The sequence below is a fragment of the Hyla sarda genome, chromosome 4 (assembly GCF_029499605.1).
Source record: "Hyla sarda isolate aHylSar1 chromosome 4, aHylSar1.hap1, whole genome shotgun sequence".
Taxonomy (NCBI): Eukaryota; Metazoa; Chordata; class Amphibia; order Anura; family Hylidae; genus Hyla; species Hyla sarda.
In genome coordinates, this window is record NC_079192.1 from 95,449,673 (window position 1) to 95,472,352 (window position 22,680).

Sequence of the window (22,680 nt, forward strand, 5' to 3'; positions counted from 1 at the left end):
AGGTTGTACAATTACGCACGAAGAGATACCAACGGCCAACGGCTGTCCTGGCATGCTGGGAATTGTAGTTTTGTAACATCTGGAGGGGCACAGTTTGAAGACCACTGGGTTAATGTGTGTCTTTCAAACTTTTATATTTTTTTTTTTTTTTTTTTTTTTTTTTTTTTTTTTTTTTTACACTTTATTAGACTTATGAGGAATCATTAGATTCCTCAGACAGATGAATAGATTTCTATTGAACTCTATTAATCTGTGTGCTCTGTGATCCATTGATAGAGCCTGGTCTAGCCAGGATCTATCAATGACAGAGTCGGGACAGGAGGAAGCAGAGGTAAGTCCTCCGGCTACCTCCATAGTGGATCGCCCCCCTGCGATCGCGCTGCGGGGGGGCGATCCACCCCACTAGCCCACCAGGGAGCATTCACATCTCCCTTTAGACGCTGCTGTCAGCTTTGACAGCGGCGATCTAAAGGGTTAATAGCCAGCCGCGGCGATCGCCGCATGCTGGCTATTAGCGGTGGCCCCCGGCTTACTGAGAACAGCCGGGGGCTGCAGAGTATGGAGTGGGCAGGAATCCCGAGCCCGCTCCATACATACTGCAGAGCGCCGCATACAGTCTCCCCGTGCAGACGTGCCTCCTCCCCTCAGCTCTCCGAAGCTACAGCTGGGGGGAGTGAAGGCAGAGGACGCAGGTCTGCACGGGGAGCAAGAAGCCACGCCCCCTCATCTCCCCCCCCGCATGTCTGCAGAGCAGGGGAGAGAAGACAAATACACAGCTTCTCATCTCCCCTGCTCTGCTTCCGAGGACACAGGCTGCAGAGTATGGAGCGGGCAGGAGTCGCCAGCCCGCTCCATACAGACTGCAGATCCGCCGCACTTGTCACGTCCGGCCCTGCTTGCCCGAAGCCGGGCTAAGGGCCGGACAAAATTCACCTGCCCGGCGCCCAAAACTGCTAGTCCCGGGCGTCGGGTGATAGAAATTCCACATCCCTGTGTATACTACAGAGGAAGTTGAGTCTCTCTTTTCTGTCTGACCACAGTGCTCTCTGCCGACACCTCTGTCCATGTCAGGAACTGTCCAGAGGAGGATAGGTTTGCTATGGGGATTTGCTACTACTTTGGACAGTTCCTGACATGGACAGAGGTGTCAGCAGAGAACACTGTGGTCAGACTGAAAAGAACAACTCAACTTCTTCTATAGTATACAGCAGCTGATAAGTAATGGAAGGATAAAGGTTTTTTAATTGAAGTAATTTACAAATCTGTTTAATTTTCTGGAGCCAGTTTTCCACCAGAGTACCGCTTTAATACCTTTCCCGCTCTCGGCTACCTGCCTACACCTATATAACAAGGTATTCCTGTCTAGTTAGGAGAACAGCAGAGGGGGCAATGCTCCATTTGCTGCCCAGCCTCCAAAACACAATCCTTCCCAAAAACTGAGAGAAGGCTCAGGAGAGAGCTAAGATGACAGAGATAAGCGAACTTACAGTAAATTCAATTCTCGGCAGTTGATGACTTTTCCTGCATAAATTAGTTCAGCTTTCAGGTGCTCCGGTGGGCTGGAAAAGGTGGATACAGTCCTAGGAGACTCTTTCCTAGGACTGTATCCACCTTTTCCAGCCCACCGGAGCACCTGAAGGGCTGAACTAATTTACGCAGGATAAGTCATCAACTGCCGAGCCGAGAAGTTTGTGACGAATCAAATTTACTGTAAGTTCGCTCATCTCTAGATTCCACATAAAACAAACTTGTAAGTTCGCTCATCTCTAATGACAAACATGTCATGTGTGTTTTCCTGTATTATAGGGCTGAACACCATGTGTTCAGAGACAGGGACATAAGACAAAACCCTAGCATCTTGGTTATGTGACTAAATGTGCGACTGTAGTTGAGATGTACCTGTACACCAAACAGTACATTAGTAACTAAAATTACTGGCATTAATAGATCTGCACACCCTTTCCACACAATAACAGCCTATTGTTAGGATATGCCATCAATATCTGATTGTCAGGATGTCGATTCGGCTCAGCAGAGACACACTGGCAGAATCTACCCAGTAAACTGTATTCACTGTGTAGTGACTGTGCCAGGTTGCTGAAGTTTAGCCTGTTTAATGCAAACTAAGCTGCAGTCACCCACCATGGTCACTACACAGTTAAAAGAGCCATCTGAATCTGGCCCTGCTCACATCACAGTTGTACAGGCCGCTATAGCTCTGCAGAACAGCAGGTTGAAAGTGTTACTGGGTTTCAGCACCCTGCCCATCAGATATTGATAGCTTATCCTGAAAGTTCCATCAATCAAGGCCGGCATGACATTCTGAAGCCATCAGGGACCACGCTGAAGTCCTGGTCCAGGCAGCTTTGTGCTTAATCAGTCTTACAGTAGATGTGATCCATTATAAAAGCCAGTCAATGGACTCACCAGTCTCCTGCAATGAGACAGATTGAGTACATTGGAGTCAAGCACACCGCTGCAACGCTTCATCCTGCTAGGTCTCCAGATCGGTGGGGTTCTCAGCAGTTAGACCCCGACCAATTAAAACCTTTGACAAAGGTGGGGTTTTTTTTGGGGGGGGGTTAAAGACAATATCACTTTAAGTACTTAGCCAGTCAGCTTTGTTGAACTTGGTAAGAGCTGGGGAGCTGGGCTCCCAGTTAGACCACACTGGTCAAGAACCCATTTTAGCAGGTAAACAGACACTATGCCTGGCATCCTCTAGGTTAAATAACTCAAAACGAGTTTCTCAGGACCAGTGCCCTTTAAATCAGTTACAACTACATTATTAGTAGTAGTATGACAGTCAGGTAGTTCTGAGATGTATCAGATCATACACACTTACCTAAACTTGTGGGTTTTATTAGTTCATCCAGTAGGTCATAAAAGGGCAGTTTCTGCAGTTTGATGTCTGGATGGACAGGGTGGAGGTTGGATGTGAGGTGTGGGAGATCCAGTTCATGTTTGGGCCCAAGAAGGGAGACTGGAAGTAGTGGGGAGGAAGCAGGGTGACTGTCATATGAAAGCTGAGGAATGGAGGATGGAGACAGGTTGGCTGGCATGGTGCTGGAGTGCACACTGGGTAAAGAAAAGTCTGCAGGTGTGAGAATTTTCAGTGGAAATCTCCGCCGGTACAGCTCCTTAATTTTCATTTGTACAGCTGGACTGCAGCCGGCCTTTAACAAGTGCAGAGCTTTGGTCAAGAGTTCGTGTTTGCGACCGTGCTTGTTGCGTCCTGCGTATCCTAGAAGTACTTGTAGCTCAGAAACACGAAGGCTCATTACCATTTGCTAGAACAGGAAGAAAGAAAAAAATATTAAAAAGTCAGTTACGGTCATAAAAAGAAAACCACACACAAGCCCGACTTTAAAAATGCAGTCCCTGAAACCCCAAAAGCTGATGCTGATGGGGCACTGAATTATGAGCAAATTCCCTATAGGTTATTATTAAGGGTCTGGAGTTACATGGGCAGGAGACATTGTTGTAAGAGATCAGGGCAGTAGCAGGGAATATCAAATATGACGCCATTCCCTTCGTAAACAGGATACAGGCGGTGTTAATGTAAAACAGCACATCTATCTTGGTGGTAGGGCTGGGCGGTATGACCAAATGTGTGTATCACAGTATTTTTAAAACTTGGCGGTTCCATGGTATATAATGGTAATTCCTAGCTTGCCCCCCCATATTATCAGCCCACATCCCCATCGGGGTAAATACTTGTTGTGGCCGCCGATGCTGACACTCTATACTGTGCGGTATCCCTATGCCCGGGCTGCAAAAGGTAAACAAATAAATAAACTTTAACGCACCTATGTCGGCCTTACGCTGGGGACGGGAACATCAGAGAGCTGTCAGCCTATCACCGGCCGCAGCGATGTTCCGCCTCGGCCGGTGATAGGCTGAGCCCACTGTCATGTAAGGAGCCGGCTTCTTATATGACAGTGGGCTCAGCCCATTACTGGCCGAGGCGGAACATCGCTGCGGCTGGTGATAGGCTGACGGCTGTCCGACGTTCCCGTCCCCAGGAAACAAGTGAGGCCGGTACCGGACCAACGGGAGGAGAGTTAAAGTTTATTTTTGTTTATTTTTTGCAGCCCGGGCATAGCGTACAGTATAGAGCAGTGGTCTTCAACCTGCGGACCTCCAGATGTTGCAAAACTACAACTCGCAGCATGCCCGGAGGTTGGAGACCACTGGTATAGAGTGTCAGCGACGGCGGCTGCAACAAACAGGACGAGGAGGGCAGCGCATGAGGGTGACATGTGAGTAGTACCCTGATGGGGACAGCACAGCACTGGGCTAATAATTTTTCTTTGGGGGGGGGGGGGGGGGGGGGGCAGAACAGCGCTCGCAGGTCACATAGGATTAGTTCCCAGATGTGGGGACAGCGCAGCGCTGGGCTGATTCATTCATTCATTCCCGAGGGGGAGGGGTCCAACCGGTATTGCGGTGTGGGTTAAAATTCATATCGTGCAGCACAAAAATTTTGGCATGAACCGGTATACCGCCCAGCCCTACTTGGTGGGCACTGTGCCCACACGTTATACCTCTACTGGTGTAATTTCACCCAGAGATTAGGAATAAGTCTTTCTATAAACAGATAAAAAGGTGTTCAGCACCCAGCTACAGTACTTAAGGGAAGGGAGCTGGAAAATAAAGGCAAGAGCCCACTATCACAGTCTGCCCATCAGCCACATATCCTTACCAAGTGCTGTCAGATGCACAGTGCACAAGAAATGCTGCTCCATCATAGATCTCACACATGGGAAACACAAAAATGCTGACCCCTGCACATTTTGGATCAATTGTTCTCTTTAAGCCAAGACTGAAGAAACACGAGAAACCACCTGTATATTTGGGGAAAGTGCAATTGGCTCCTCAAGACTGCAGCCACCTACATCAGGTCAAAACAGTCAGCCTTGTTCCACAGACATCCATTGGCAAAAACTACCAAGGGCGAGCCATGTGCAGCCATCATGTGCCACCCGCTCATGTGAGTCTGCCGTTATAGCACTTGCTACTTACCACTCACTGCCCAAAGCAATGCAACTAGGAGACAATTCAAGTCCAGGAGCAGCCCAGTCATCAATGGCAGATCCCAAGCACTATGCGCTGCTGCTATCAGATGTTTAGCATGTGACCTAACCTGGACCTGGCTTATCCTCTCGTGCAGTTATAAAAAAATTATACATATCCCTGTTTCCCTGCTGGTCCAGCTAGAGTCCCAGTCTCTTCAACCTGCGTCCGAGACCAATGCTCAGATCAGGACCTTCCCGCTCAGGTAATCACCGGCTGCAGCAGTGGCCTGGACCAGGGACTGGGGCTGCAGCAGGGGATTGGGGGCATAGGCAAATATATTTATTAGTTTGCTTTTTTACCAGGGCCCCAACCACTAGAATTTCTCCTACAGCACCAGAATAAACCTTTTAGGCTGCCCAAAAACCTGACTGATTTGCTTTAATAAATGTTGTTGGCTAAAGCCACTAATTCAGAGGAATTGGCCAAACATGACCCTACATTATGCAGTTACTGTATGGGGTTGCCTTATACTATGTGTGTACATCGCGACAGGCCGCATAATCTCGGCAACCAGTTTGATACTAAATGCTGAGGATTAACAGAATACAAGACATCTTCTCGAAGAGGTGGCCTTTACACTCTGGTAAGCCCAATATTAAGAGGAATACCCTAGCCACATACAGGTGAAACTCAAAAATAAGAATATAGTACAAAAGTTCATTTATTTCAGTAAGGTGAAACTAATATATGAGAGAGACTCATCACATGAAAAGCAAGATAGTACAAGCCGTGATTTGTCATGTGATGATTATGGTTACAGCTCATGAATACCCCAAATCCCCAATATATGATATGATTTGGGGATCCATGTCATCTGCTGGTGTTGGTCACTGTGCTTCATTAAGTCCAGGGTCAATGCATCCGTCTACCAGGAGATTTGGGAGCACTTCATCCTTCCTTTCCTTTTAAGTTGCATTAATAAAATGCAATGGACTTTTGCACGATATTCTAATTTTTTGAGTTTCACCTGTATTAGGTAAGAATTAGCTTAAAGCGGTACTCTGGTGGAAAACCCTTAAATCAACTGGTTCCAAAAAAGTTAAACAGTTTTGTAAATTACTTCTATTAAAAAATCTTTACCCTTCCAGTACTTTTTAGCGGCTGTATGCTACAGAGGAAATTCTTCTCTTTTTGACTCGTCTGACCGCAGTGCTCTCTGCTGACAGCTCTGTCCGTGTCAGGAACTGTCCAGAGTAGCATAGGTTTGCTATGGGGATTTTCTCCTGCCCTGGGCAGTTCCTGATATGGGCATCAGGTGTCAACAGAGAGCACTGTGGACAACACAAAAACAATTCAAAAAGAAAAGAATTTCCTCTGTAGCATACAGCTGCTAAAAAGTACTGGAAGGGTAAAGATTGTTTAATAGAAGTCATTTACAAATCCGTTTAACTTTCTGCCACCAATTGACATAATACTACTACTAATAATAATATTACTAATACTAATAATAATACTAGTAATACTAATAATAATGGTTTTCCCACCAGAATACCCCTTTAAGAGTGGGGGGGGGGGGTCAACCATCCCGAGTAAAATGCAGAGGCAGCACTCCTCCATTCATAGTCCATTGGATTTCCAAACATAGTGGAGGAGAGGATGAGAAAGCATGTTGAGCTGCTGGTTCACTTAATAGGGGAGCCACATTGTGTCTGCTTCTGGGAAAGCTGGGTGACAACCGCTTTATAGATGAATATAAGACATGAAGTAATATTAGTACTGTAGTCTTATTGCCACTCATCATCCCAAACTATTCATTTGATGCAAATGCAGAGAGTAGAAAGTAGTGGCTGTTGCAAAACTTCAACTGTTTGGGCATGCTGGGAGTTGTAGTTTTGTAACAGCTGAGGGCCAGAGTTTGGAGACCACTGCACTGGTGTGAAGAATCACCTATAGCAACAGACAAACATTCATTCTGTAAAGGCAAAGGAAACAATGGAGGGCTACAACCTCACTGTCTCCTATGGAGGACACAGGTGCTATCTACAGCTATGGTGAGAAATACAGTAACATCTCGTAGCTCCGTCCTATACAAAACACCAGGCTTTCCCAAATAATTACTTCCAACATAAGTAGAAGAGAGCGGGAGGGAGGAAGACAGAGGGGAAAACAGAGGGAGAGTGGTGGAGGAGGGGAGAGAAAGATAAGGGGGGAGGGGATGGAGAAAGAGGGGGGAGGGGATGGAGAGGAAGGGAAAGGAGGGGGGATAACATGGAGAAAGAGAAACTATATAGCAGCAGTAAATATGTAGGGGATACTTGAGATCCCCCTCCAAGAAGGGCGGTGCAGACCATCCAGAAACGCTCAGGAGAAATGCACAGTGTGTCCTGGTGGAATCACACATACTGGGAACCAGCTACAGCAGTGTTACCCAACCAGGGTGCCTCCAGCTGTTGCAGAACTACAACTCCCAGCATGCCCGGACAGCCAAATGTGTCCTGGTGGAATCACATACTGGGATCCTCACAACCAGCTACAGCAGTGTTTCCCAACCAGGGTGCCTCCAGCTGTTGCAAAACTACAACTACCAGCATGCCCGGACAGCCGAAGGCTGTCCGGGCATGCTGGTAGTTGTAGTTTTGCAACAGCTGGAGGCACCCTGGTTGGGAAACACTGAGTTACAGGCTATGATGGGGGATCAGATAGCACAATGTCTGGTCTCCTGCATTAGATGTCCTCTCCGCCAGGGCTGGGAGACTCACAGGACTGACACCCACTCAGGAACCACTATCAGGAGGGTGCCTAGAATTAACCAAGAAGGCGCCAGACTAAACAGGAAATGCAGGGAAGAGATGCCATGGGGGGGGGGGGGAGGAGGACAGCGACGACCATTATTCTTCTCACTGACCTGTTTAGGATTCTTAGAAAAGTACTAAAGAAAATGCTAAATACATTTATCAACAGCAATGATTCTACGTGTAAAGTTATGAATATACAGAGCAGGATTTTACAATCTGGCTTTCCAGCTGTTGCAAAACTAAAATTCCCCATCATGCTCCGACAGCATATGATGGGAGTTGTAGTTTACACAGGTAGAAACATTGATCTATTGCAAATATATAAAAAAAAAAAAAAAAGTTAATATTAAAGTGCAATAACGTACACAAAATATATAGCGAGAGTCCTCAAGGTACATCAGCTGGCCGGTAACCATAATATCATCTTTACAGCTAGATATTAAAGGATCACCCATTTAACTAGCCTCCTTAAAAGGGTACTCCACTGGGAAAAAAAATTCTTTTAAATCAACCGGTGCCAGAAAGTTAAACAGATCTGTAAATTACTTCTATTACAAAAATCTTAACCCTTCCAGTACTTAGCTGCTGTATAATACACAGGAAGTTCTTTTCTTTTTGAAATTCCTTTCTGCCTGACCACAAGTGCTCTCTGCCGACACCTCTGTCCACGTCAGGAACTGTCCAGAGCAGGAGCAAATCCCCAAAGCAAACCTATACTGCTCTGGGCAGTTCCTGACATGGACAGAGGTGTCAGCAGAGAGCACTTGTGGTCAGGCAGAAAGGAATTTCAAAAAGAAAAGAACTTCCTGTGTATTATACAGCAGCTGATAAGTACTGGAAGGGTTAAGATTTCTTTTAATAGAAGTAATTTACATATCTGTTTAACTTTCTGGCACCGGTTGATTTAAAAGAAAATGGTTTCCAGTGGAGTACCCCTTTAAGGATTGGCCAAAAGATCTGACAACCTGGCAGCCATGGATTGCTTGGATACTTCTATTTGACCATAGGACTACTGACTGAATGTAGGGTCACCCTAATGTATATTCATTGTGTTCCTTATAGTATTTTGTTTTTAGCCTAGTTGTTGGGAATTCTAGTTGCTTTATTTCCATAATAAGTATGACTATACGGTAGCACAGCCTATCTATACAGTATGGCCATGGACTAGAGGGAGGCTATACATTTCTGGGATTTCCCTTCTTAGGCCCTTACATGTCTGTCTCATCTTGTTTCATTTTAACAAAAATAAAGATTTTAAACAGCTTTAAGAGCAAGCTTCCATGACACTGGCCAAGCGCTGAAGGTGATAGACCGCCATCTAATGATGTGATCAATTCTGATACAGTAACTGCATGTAAAGGGGGTAGGCAAATTGGCTACTGGATTTTGCCTTGCCTTATTCTATTACAACAGGTACAACAGGGCTTGACAAATTTGTTTTGAAACTGGGAGCTAGAAAAAAAAAAAAAAAATAAGGACTCCCCCCCCCCCCCCCCCCCCCCCCCAAAATGACCACTCAATATTTTTCTGGAATGTGATGTGACCAAAACTCAGCAATTTTGACTTTTGGAGTTTATGCCGTTGACCGTGCGGGATAAGGAATGTGATCATTTAATCGTTTGAACAGTTTCGCACGCAGCAAAGTACTTTTTTGTATATTTGAAAAATGGGAAGGGGGGGGGGTTAATATGAACTTTTATTAGGGAGGGGGATTACCTATGTCAGCCATTACAGCTGTCTAGTGTAATACTAGATCATAATGACAGATTCCGCACCCAAATAATATATAGTTCCCATTCCTCAAGTTTCAAGCTCTGTTTGCCATTTATGAATGGGAAGATCCTTATTCACATTAGTCACTGTCATTAAAACCAACTACTGACATGTCAAATCATAGAAGTGTACGGATCTCTTGGTCAGGGAGTGGAGCACAGCTTCCCCAGCTTATAACTCACGATTGCAGCAGGTCTCAGGACTGAGACCTGGTGAGATCGAAAACATTTGACATGTCTGATTAACATGTCAAAAGTCGTTTTTAAACGACAGTTACGCTTTAAGTACGTATACACAGCTGTAAACAGATTTGTTTGGTTGTAACCCCACACCTTACTTCAATTACTGGGCTGCAATACCACACACAACCTGAAGCCTAGTTGTAATACCACACACACACACACAACCTGAAGCCTAGTTGTAATACCACACACACACACACACAACCTGAAGCCTAGTTGTAATACCACACACACACACAACCTGAAGCCTAGTTGTAATACCACACACACACACACACACAACCTGAAGCCTAGTTGTAATACCACACACACACACACACACCCTGAAGCCTAGTTGTAATACCCCACACACACACACACACACACACACACACACACCCTGAAGCCTAGTTGTAATACCACACACACACACACCCTGAAGCCTAGTTGTAATACCACACACACACACAACCTGAAGCCTAGTTGTAATACCACACACACACAACCTGAAGCCTAGTTGTAATACCACACACACACAACCTGAAGCCTAGTTGTAATACCACACACACACAACCTGAAGCCTAGTTGTAATACCACACACACACACACACAACCTGAAGCCTAGTTGTAATACCACACACACACACACACACACACACACACCCTGAAGCCTAGTTGTAATACCACACACACACACAACCTGAAGCCTAGTTGTAATACCACACACACACACACACCCTGAAGCCTAGTTGTAATACCACACACACACACACAACCTGAAGCCTAGTTGTAATACCACACACACACACACAACCTGAAGCCTAGTTGTAATACCACACACACACACACAAACCTGAAGCCTAGTTGTAATACCACACACACACACACACCCTGAAGCCTAGTTGTAATACCACACACACACACACACACACACACACACACACACACACACACCCTGAAGCCTAGTTGTAATACCACACACACACACACCCTGAAGCCTAGTTGTAATACCACACACACACACACAACCTGAAGCCTAGTTGTAATACCACACACACACACACAACCTGAAGCCTAGTTGTAATACCACACACACACAACCTGAAGCCTAGTTGTAATACCACACACACACACACAACCTGAAGCCTAGTTGTAATACCACACACACACAACCTGAAGCCTAGTTGTAATACCACACACACACAACCTGAAGCCTAGTTGTAATACCACACACACACACACACACCCTGAAGCCTAGTTGTAATACCACACACACACACAACCTGAAGCCTAGTTGTAATACCACACACACACACACACCCTGAAGCCTAGTTGTAATACCACACACACACACACAACCTGAAGCCTAGTTGTAATACCACACACACACACACACACAACCTGAAGCCTAGTTGTAATACCACACACACACACACACACCCTGAAGCCTAGTTGTAATACCACACACACACACACACCCTGAAGCCTAGTTGTAATACCACACACACACACAACCTGAAGCCTAGTTGTAATACCACACACACAACCTGAAGCCTAGTTGTAATACCACACACACACACACACAACCTGAAGCCTAGTTGTAATACCACACACACACACACAACCTGAAGCCTAGTTGTAATACCACACACACACACAACCTGAAGCCTAGTTGTAATACCACACACACACACACACAACCTGAAGCCTAGTTGTAATACCACACACACACACAACATGAAGCCTAGTTGTAATACCACACACACAACCTGAAGCCTAGTTGTAATACCACACACACACACACACACACACACACACACACAACCTGAAGCCTAGTTGTAATACCACACACACACACACAACCTGAAGCCTAGTTGTAATACCACACACACACACAACCTGAAGCCTAGTTGTAATACCACACACACACACACACAACCTGAAGCCTAGTTGTAATACCACACACACACAACCTGAAGCCTAGTTGTAATACCACACACACAACCTGAAGCCTAGTTGTAATACCACACACACACACACACACAACCTGAAGCCTAGTTGTAATACCACACACACACACAACCTGAAGCCTAGTTGTAATACCACACACACAACCTGAAGCCTAGTTGTAATACCACACACACAACCTGAAGCCTAGTTGTAATACCACACACACACACACACACAACCTGAAGCCTAGTTGTAATACCACTCACACACACAACCTGAAGCCTAGTTGTAATACCACACACACACAACCTGAAGCCTAGTTGTAATACCACACACACACACACACAACCTGAAGCCTAGTTGTAATACCACACACACACAACCTGAAGCCTAGTTGTAATACCACACACACACACACACCCTGAAGCCTAGTTGTAATACCACACACACACAACCTGAAGCCTAGTTGTAATACCACACACACACACACAACCTGAAGCCTAGTTGTAATACCACACACACACACAACCTGAAGCCTAGTTGTAATACCACACACACACACACACACACACAACCTGAAGCCTAGTTGTAATACCACACACACACACACAACCTGAAGCCTAGTTGTAATACCACACACACAACCTGAAGCCTAGTTGTAATACCACACACACACACACACAACCTGAAGCCTAGTTGTAATACCACACACACACACAACCTGAAGCCTAGTTGTAATACCACACACACACACACAACCTGAAGCCTAGTTGTAATACCACACACACACACACAACCTGAAGCCTAGTTGTAATACCACACACACACACAACCTGAAGCCTAGTTGTAATACCACACACACACACAACCTGAAGCCTAGTTGTAATACCACACACACACAACCTGAAGCCTAGTTGTAATACCACACACACACACAACCTGAAGCCTAGTTGTAATACCACACACACACACACAACCTGAAGCCTAGTTGTAATACCACACACAACCTGAAGCCTAGTTGTAATACCACACACACAACCTGAAGCCTAGTTGTAATACCACACACACACACAACCTGAAGCCTAGTTGTAATACCACACACACAACCTGAAGCCTAGTTGTAATACCACACACACACACAACCTGAAGCCTAGTTGTAATACCACACACACACACACACACACAACCTGAAGCCTAGTTGTAATACCACACACACACACAACCTGAAGCCTAGTTGTAATACCACACACACACACAACCTGAAGCCTAGTTGTAATACCACACACACACACACACACAACCTGAAGCCTAGTTGTAATACCACACACACACAACCTGAAGCCTAGTTGTAATACCACACACACAACCCGGTCGCGGTGCGGGCATTATCGGCAAGGTAATTGCCGATACAGATAATGCCCAAAATCGTGATTATCGGCCATACCGATAATCTGTCGATCCCTAGTTTAAAGGACTACATGACAGATTTAAGTGAACGAATGGCAAGTTGCTGGAACTTCTCAGAGAATTTTTTTTTTTTTTTTTTTTTTTTTTTTTTTACATATTAGCTCAGCTCTTCTATAACATGATGTATGCAGATCAGAATGCATTTTTTATGGCAGAGGTTGCCTTCAGAACTTCTTATAGCTTACACCAGTGGTCTCCAAACTATGGCCCTCCAGATGTTGCAAAACTACAACTCCCAGCATGCCTGGACAGCCAACGGCTGTCCAGGCATGCTGGGAATTGTAGTTTTGCAACATCTGGAGGGCCACAGTTTGGGGACCACTGGCTTACACACTATGAGAAGGAAGATGGGACAAGCAGCAATGAGAAAGGACAGTCAACTGCACAGAGAGAAGTGTAGTGTGGGGCTGTAGACTTGGCCGTAAATACATGAAAGGAGGCAAGTGGCACACACCACAAATACCAAGTGTCGAAGAGAGGTGGGTTCACACATTTTGAAGATACTGTCCCTAGATCTGGCTGGGGAAATGAAAACCGGGCGCTCCCGTATCCCAGACGGACCATGCCCGTATCTCATTCATTTGAATGAGACGATCGTCAGATAGTGACCGTACTTTGAAAACGTAGTGTGAACCCAGCCTGAAGAGGAAAGGGAAGAAAAAAAAGCCACATGTTCATCAACATTGCAAGTTATGAGGAATAGAAACAGAAAGTCAGATAAAAAGTTTCCCCTACTACAATGACTAAGCTTTATGTACATAAACCTGGGAATCCCCTGTACAGTACACTGACCCGTTACAATATTAGGCTTCTTTCACACTACAAAATTACTCCGTTTTAAAGATCCGTATGAAGTTCCGTCTGAAAGCCAGCTAAACAAAACGGAAGTTACAAAATCCTATACGGCCGTTAGAAAATCCCATTATAGTCTATGGGATTTTTCTAATGGCCGTTTTAGACCGTTATCAATAACGGACGTTATTTTGTGACGGAAGATAGTAACGAGAGAAATCGTGCATAGGATTTTTTAACTGCAGTTTTTAGCTGATTTTCAGATGGAACTTCGTACAGATCTTTAAAAAAAAAAAAAAAAAGTGTAATATTGTAGTGTGAAAGGGGCCTTAGCAGTGCTCTCTCTGATACATTGCTGTACACACAAGCCTCAAAAGGCCTTTCCAAAAGCTCAGGGTCTTACAAGGCATGAACCCGCACAGTAATGGGTGCTTATTTACAGAGCCTATACACAACGTTAGCATCAGATACCATTTGAGGGTCCCTTTGCTGTAGTCAGCCTTACATATACTACTATACAGGGAGATGTCAGCTGATCAGGTAAAAAGAATTGTCTGCACAAGTGACACTTTGCTTGTTTGTCTGCTGATCGCTGGCCCTATTACAAAGGGGCCTGTGTGGCCAAAATGTGAAAAAAGGGCCATAAGTTCCCCTTTACAACAGATTTCTGGGTGTATAGCATAAACTCATTTAAAGGAGTACTCCAGCACGCACTTTTCTCATTTTATCCTGTCCAGGCTGCAAAATAAAAGAAAACACACTTTCTCTTACCTGCCAACGAGCCCCCGGAGCTCCGGTACAGATGTTCGGTCCCCGGGCTGTATTCTTACGTCCTGTTAGCCCGGCACGTCACACGGAGCTTCAGCCTATCACCGGTCGCAGCGATGTCCCGGTTAACAGGAATTAAGAAGAATACAGCCCGGGGACCGAACACCTGTACCGGAGCTCCGGGGGCTCGTTGGCAGGTAAGAGAAAGTGCGTTTTCTTTTTATTTTGCAGCCCGGACGGGATAAAAGGAAAAAAGTGCTCGCCGGAGTACTCCTTAAAAAAAAATAAAAAAATAAAAAAAAAATTTGTATCTTTATTTACCAATGAATTTCATTGACTTCACTGGTGATACTTCACCTTTATATCCATAATTATTACAGATGTCAGGGCCAGGGATTTGCTTACTCACATTAGGCGTCTTTCCATACACAGTCAGTCCGGTGGGAGAATATGCCTTGAGATAAACCGCTTATCCTCTAGAGGCCATGTTACTTTAATGGACAATGAATAAAGTACTCTATCAACAGAGAACCACCCAAAAAAATTAGGCGCTACTGTTAGAACGCTCTCTCTAATGTCCTATGTACCTGCAGGTTGTTGTTTTTCAGGCAATAAAATACATTAACATTCTGAAATATCATATGATCTGCAACAGTTGCTAGTGAAACTATCTACGAAACACTCCTCCATTATAGATCATACCAAACAACTGGATTCCACTAGAGATGAGAAAACTTACAGTAAGTTTCCAGCCCACGGGAGTACCTGAAAGCTTAACAAATGTATGCAGGAAAAGTCATCAACTGCCGAGCCGAGAAGTTCGTGACGAATCGAATTTACTGTAAGTTCGCTCATCTCTAGATTCCACATAAAACAAACTTGTCAGACAAATTTTTAGGGCAACAGCTCCGAACAGGAAGGATATCCTTAATACCGACCACTTCATACATAGTGACAGCGATGTGGTGTGATGTACCCGTGTGAGTGCCCAACACCCACCAATAAGGGTGCGTTCACACGGGCATCAGTCCACATTATTTAATCCCCATTTCGGTTCCATTCTTGCAGGCTGCAAACTTTAAAAATTTTGCATTGAAGTGTATGGAAAATTTAACATTGAAGTGTATGGAAAACAGATGAGCCTTTAATGTCATCTGTTCGCATCCGGGTTTTTTTACGTTTTTACTTCTGAGCATGCTCAGAACAAAAAAATGTAAAAAAAAGTGTTTTTAGTTCGTTTATTAACTGAACAATAACATCTGTTTTTTTTTTGTTTTTGTTTTTTAAAGTCCGTTTTTATTTTTGACGGGAGAAGAAAGTGAAGGGCTAGATGGCTGTCTGAATGCAGCCTAAGAGTGTTTCCCAAACAGGATGGCCCCAGCTGTTGCAAAACTACAACTCCCAGCATGCCCGGACAGCCTAAGGCTGTCCTAGCATGCTGAGAGTTGTAGTTTTGCAACAGCTGGAGCCACCCTAGCTGGAAAACACTGCTATAAGAGCTCTGTCACACTGGTGAACTATGTATTTATTTATTTTTTAGACTCAACATTGATTATTCAATGACAAATCCTTGCATTTAAGCACATTTTTGATGGGATGACACAGGGCCAGTATAGTTTTAGGGCTCTTTTACACAGGCAGAGTTGATATTGAACTCGCAGCGTGTTTCCCGCTGCGAGTTTGAATGGGGACAGGCCCTCCACAGGCTGTCAACCGCAGATTTTTGTCAGTGAAATTTCTGCTGCAGAAAGTCCATAAGTGTAAACCGATCAAAATGGGTGAATTTGTTGGATACAATTCTATATCATTTGCAAGGACAGAACCATGGATGCAAGAGTCATTATGTAAATGCAATATAGTTTTCCTGGCAACAACAAGTTTGGAGCTACAGAGAAAGTCTACATAATACACGTGTCCTTTCATAAGGTTTTTCCTAAAACAATAGTTACCAGAGGATAGATGAGAACTTATGGTTGGGGATTCCACTGCAAGGAGCCAACACCAATCAAGAAAAAGGGTACCAAGCTCCATGTTCGAATGGCATGGCCATCATCCATTTAGTCTATGGGACTGATAGGGGAGAAGGGTCTATTTGAGCAACCTCAAACTTTTATTTTTTTTATTTATTTATTTATTTTTTTAAGTGAAACGGTCACTGATGCATTGGAATATACTGTAATGGTATGTTCACACCACGGAATGTCCATGCGGAATTCAATAGGATTCTGCTGCACCGTTCATACAATGAAATTTCCCGGTAATCTCATTTCCAGCGTCCGTACAGACTAGACATGTCTATTCTTTTTGTGGATTTCGCTCAGAAACTCCTTGCAGTCTCTGAGACGGCCCATTTTCGAGCCGCCCAAGCACCCGCCAGAGTCTATAAATGTGTGGCATGTCCGCAAGTGTTTTCCATGTGGACATTATGCGCAAATTACACTATGTAACGTAACATAGTTCATAAGGCTAAAAAAAAAAATGATATATATATATATATATATATATATATATATATATATATATATATGAGTCCATCAAGTTCAACCTATATCCCTAATGAGTCCCTGAGTTGATCCAGAGGAAGATTAAAAAAAAAAAAAAAAAAAAAAAAACATACTAGAGGTAAAAATTCCTTCCCAACTCCAAACATGGCATCAGAATAAATCCCTGGATCAACGTTCTGTCCCTATAAATCTAGAATCCATAACCTGTAATGTTTGAATTCTATTACAGAGTTCACCATGACCACCTCCTCCGGGAGAGAATTCCACAGTCTCACTGCTCTTACAGTAAAGAACCCCCATCTGTGCTGGTGTAGAAACCTTCTTTCCTCTAGACGTAGAGGATGCCCCCTTGTTATGGATACAGTCCTGGGTATAAATAGATTATGGCAGAGATCTCTGTACTGTCCCCTGATATATTTATTCATAGTTATTAGGTCTCCCCCAAGCCTTTTTTTTATTTTTTATTTTTTTTTAAACTAAATAACCCTAATTCTGATAGTCTTTCTGGGTACTGTAGTCCTCCCATTCCTGGCATTACCCTGGTTGCCCTTCTGTGAACCCTCTCCAGCTCCACTATATCTTTCTTGTACGTGGCCTTAGAAAAAGACAAAATGTAAGCCTCAATCTGTATTCAGTATTCAATGAACTTTTAACTAATTAAAACAAAACTGTAACGATAAATAGTAGTAAAATAATTGAACCCTTTTTGGCCTGAGCTGTATTTTCTTACACATTTGATTTGTAGTTATGACAAATGCCCTACTTTGGGGAAGACATTGCAATTGTTGATAAAAATCTGCAACAAGAAGAGCAGTGAATACATATTACACTTTTAGAAAACGTTCCCAAAACACTAGGGATACAGCTCCCAGAATACCCTACAAGACCTTGAATACCGGGATCTGCACACAGCTTTGCTACAAGCTTAAATGGAGAACAAACAAAACAGTTCATCTAAAGAAAAATAGAGAAGTTAAGTATCTTGTTTCTGTAAAGTTGTTACAAATCTGTGCACTGCCTGTTACCACATTCAGCTGTCACCCTCATCATTCCTGGAGAACGCCAACATTTGGTACATCTATTCCAAAAATAAGTGAACACCTGCCGCCAACAACAGTATATTTACCCACAAAATAATGACGTGAAGTTCACCAAATACCATCGTAAAGCAGCTCCATGCGCTACAGTGGGCACATTGCCAATACTTGCAGGACGTACCATGGCCAGCGATAGAGCAATTAAAGAGACAGAACTATTCATACAAATAATTAGCTGGAAAGCAGAACAGCACATCAAAAGGCCGGGAGGGCTTGGGGTACGCGGAGAATCAGCCAAACATCAATGAGGCAACTAGTAAGGGTTCGTTCACACGAGGATTTTCTGCTGAAGCAGATTAGGTTACCATTGCAGTCAAGGAGCAGTAAAATCTGCCGACGCAAATCTGCAGCAGAAAATATGCAAATGTAAACATAGGCTGCTTTCACACTATAAAAATAGTTCCGTTAAACGTTAGTCATAAAAATCTTGACAAACGGCCGTCAAAAAATCCCATTATAGTCTATGGGATTTTTCTAATAGCCGTTTTAACCAGTTACAACAGATGTTATTTTGTGATGGGCGATAGTAACGGGAGAAATAGTGAATTCACTATTTCTCCCGTTCATTCGCCCGTCACAAAATAACGGCCATTATTAATAACGGATTAAAACGGCTATTAGAAAATCCCATTATAGTCTATAGAATTTTTCTAATGGCCGTTTAACGGTCGATTTTCAAGATTTTTATGACGGACGTTTATGACGGAAGTAGTTTTATAGTGTGAAAGCAGCCTAAGGGTTCGTTCACACAGGCAGAATACCTGCGGAGTATTTGCTGTGGAAAATCCGCTGAAGATTGACTTCAATGGGTCAGCAGAAAATCCGCAGTCGAGAAAGATTTGCAGATTTTCCTACAAACCCATTGAAGTCAATGGTCGCAGAAATTCTGCAGGTAATCCGCCTGTCTAAATGGACCCTTAGGGTGCATTCACACACTAACTAGCAGCGTTTTTTAGCACCAAATTTGCGCACTGTCCGCCGACCCATTCAAATAAATGGTAGCATAAATCGTAGCGGGAAAACCGCTGCGAGTTACAGCGTGTGAATGCACCCTTACAGATTTGTAAATTACTTCTATTAAAAAATCTTAATCCTTACAGTACTTATGAGCTTCTGAAGTTAAAGTTATTCTTTTCTGTCTAAGTGCTCTCTGATGACACCTTTCTCTGGAACCGCCCAGTTTAGAAGAGGTTTGCTATGGGGATTTGCTTCTAAACTGGGCATTTCCAGAGACACGTGTCATCAGAGAGCACTTAGATAGAAAAGAACAACCTTAACTTCAGAAGCTCATAAGTACTGAAAGGATTAAGATTTTTTAATAGAAGTAATTTACAAATCTGTTTAACTTTCTGGAGCCAGTTCATATATAAAAAAAAAAAGTTTTTTCCTGGATAACCCCTTTAAGTAAAAATTGGTCAAATGGCAGAATTTCCTGACACACACAATTCCTCAGTATTAACATGCCCTTATTTGTATGGGCATTTTAAACTTACAGCAGTGTTTCCCAACCAGTATCCCTCCAGCTGTTGCAAAATTACGACTCCCAGCATGCCCGGATAGCCTTTGGCTGTCCGGGCATGCTGGGAGTTGTAGTTTTCAACAGCTGGAGGCACACTGGTTGGGAAACACTGACCTGCAGACTTTGCGACACTGCTGGTCATATGTAGGGGGGATAGATAAACAGAGTGTAAAATATCTTTTCATATGCCCCAAGACATGACGTATCCAGACAGCAATTATTGGTGAAAATAAAATGAACAGTCGCCTATAACAACCAGATTTTAGAAAGTTCTAAAAACCTAGTAATTTGGTTGCTATAGGAAATGCTTCACTTCAAACAAAAAAATAAAATAAAAGATAATAAACCAAAAACTCACATTCTGTAATCTACTTACACTGACTTCCTGCTATTACAGCTCCCACTGGTCCTGTGTGCCAACCAGGTCGCAGTGACGTTTTGTCCATCGCAAAAAGCATCCCACAGCAGCCATTGGATAATGTGATCACTTGACATTACGCCAGTGCCGCCTAGTATACACACAGGCCAGACAGACACCAGCAGCAGGAAGCAGAAGAAGTTACATAGTAAGTATTAGTATTGTATACTACAAAAAGGTGTATTAAAATAAAAAAATAAAAATAAAAAAAAATTGAATATATATATTTTTTGCTTTGGAGAAATTTAAAAATTGAATATTTTATATATATATAAATAAATAATTATCACATTTTTAAATATCCCCAAGGCAAAAAAAAAATCCTTATAAAACTAAGATCAGAGGCAACTACTTTCAAAAATAAAAAATTGTGTGAAGTTACAAACAAAAGCCAAAACAAGTTTTAAATTCCTCCGCTGGTCCTAACCTACAACTCCCATCAGACCCTAAGAGTCTACAGCAGTCAGCTCATGCTTAGAGTCGTAGTTTTTGGCGTTCCACAGTTTGGAAAGCACAGTTCTCTACATATGTATACAAGACCTCGTGTTAAAGGGGTACTTTGGTGAAATATATATGTACATATACTCTTTTTTTTTTTATGAACTGGTGCCAGAAAGTTAAACAGATTTGTAAATTACTTATATTAAAAAAAATTGAATCCTTCCAGTACTTATTAGCTGCTGAATACTACAGAGGAAGTTCTTCTCTTTTTGTAACACATCTCTCTGCTGACATCACAAGCACAGTTCTCTCTGCTGACATCTCTGTCCATTTTAAGAACTGTCCAGAGTAGGAGAAAATCCCCATAGCAAACATATACTGCTCTGGACAGTTCCTGAAATGGACAAAGATGTCAGCAGAGAGCACTGTGTTACAAAAAGAAAATAATTTCCTCTGTAGTATATAGCAGCTAATAAGTACTGGAGAGATTAATATTTTTTTAATAGAAGTAATTTACAAATCTGTTTAACTTTCTGGCACCAGTTAAAAAAAAAAAAAGTTTGGGAGTTGTAGTTTTGTGACAGCTTTAGCATAAGGTTGGAGATGGCAGCTTAAGACAAACGTATGCAATAAGGCATGTTTGACCCTGGCTTTTAGGGCATGCTGAGAGTTGTAGTGTTGACAGAGGTCAAAACCCATGTTACACTACATGTGTACGCAACAACATAGCCACAAGAAGTGAAGGCATGCTGGGAGTTATAGTCTTGCAACAGTTGTAAGGAGACATGATGGAGATGACAGCTTAAGACAAGCCTAGACCACAGGCATTCAAAGCATTTGCTGGGAGTTGTAGTTCTGACAGCGAGTCCACACAGTTCTCTACACTTGTATGCAGTAAGTCATGTTAGCCACAATCATCCAGGGCATGCTGGGAGTTGTAGTTTACAAAATTGCATCAAGAAGAGAAACCTATTTCGTGACAGCAGAACCATCATAAGACATGGCTGTCCCCACAGAATGTGCTCTCCAGGAATAGTAAAGGTGGGAGAAATAAGGTTGTGTCAGGACCATAAGAAATAACGCTGCATGTAAACAAGCATCCAGAGAGCAGCACCACAGACAATGGAGATCACAGGGGGCAGACATGTCAGGTGTAGCCCCCAGCACAGGGCTGACAGGAGGAGGGGGAGGCAGTGAGGAGGCTATGGGGGAGGGGAGGGGGACACATGGTGAGGACCCCACAGCATGGGGAGCAGACATGGCAGGAGGAGAAGTGTCAGCATCCATCCCAGCCCCCCACACATCCCTACAGCACTGCTCCATACCTGCCCCCATTCATCCCGCACCGTGCACAAGGGTCACCCACCCTGTCCTCCCCTCACTCACCCCAGACCCCCTCCCGTCCACCACCTCGGAGAGCAGCAACAATAACAGCGGCGACTGTCGCCCTCCACACAGCCCGCTCAGCTCTTTCTGCCTCAGGACCCCGCCTTTCCTGGCTCACCGATCCATCGGCCCACCCCGACCGGAACCTAAGACTCCCCTCGTCGGACACAGGGCGGGATCCCGGTCCCGCAATTCCAGCTGCGCTTTACCTTCAGTTCCGCACTGTCCGCCATCTTGCCGCTCTGCGCGCATGCGTAATGAACCCGCCGCGACGTGGCTCCGACGCGCTCGCGATGTCATCACGTAGAATTTGAATAAAGGCGCCAAGTGCCTGGGGAGCATGCGAGGACGAGCACGTGGTGGAGCGGGGTTTGTTGTGGTTGTCACACAGGTGCTGCCATGTACCTGATTATACGCCTCTTATATATAGACATTTATCGTCATATCCTGCCCGCACTTTACTGGTTTTGTCTGAAATCCTGTTCACACAGGGAGGCACAGTGACCAACACACAAAAACATCAGAAAGCA

At 43.9% G+C, this 22,680-nt stretch overlaps 1 protein-coding gene across 5 annotated transcripts in view; it reads right to left on the reverse strand.

The window, feature by feature from the left end:
• The window catches only part of PIAS1 (protein inhibitor of activated STAT 1), a 61,519-nt gene extending 39,112 nt beyond the window's left edge, over window positions 1-22,407 (reverse strand). For 2 of the 5 annotated variants that reach the window (XR_008892390.1, XM_056571638.1), the window contains exons 1-2: window positions 22,360-22,407; window positions 2,846-3,290 (exon numbers count right to left, since the gene is read on the reverse strand). Coding sequence is in view for 4 of the 5 variants with exons in the window: in XM_056571638.1 (XP_056427613.1) it covers window positions 2,846-3,290; window positions 22,360-22,383 (469 nt within the window). In the remaining variant the exon portion in view is untranslated. The other 3 variants (XM_056571640.1, XM_056571639.1, XM_056571641.1) reach the window with 3 other exon arrangements.
• Between the last annotated feature and the right edge of the window lie 273 nt (window positions 22,408-22,680).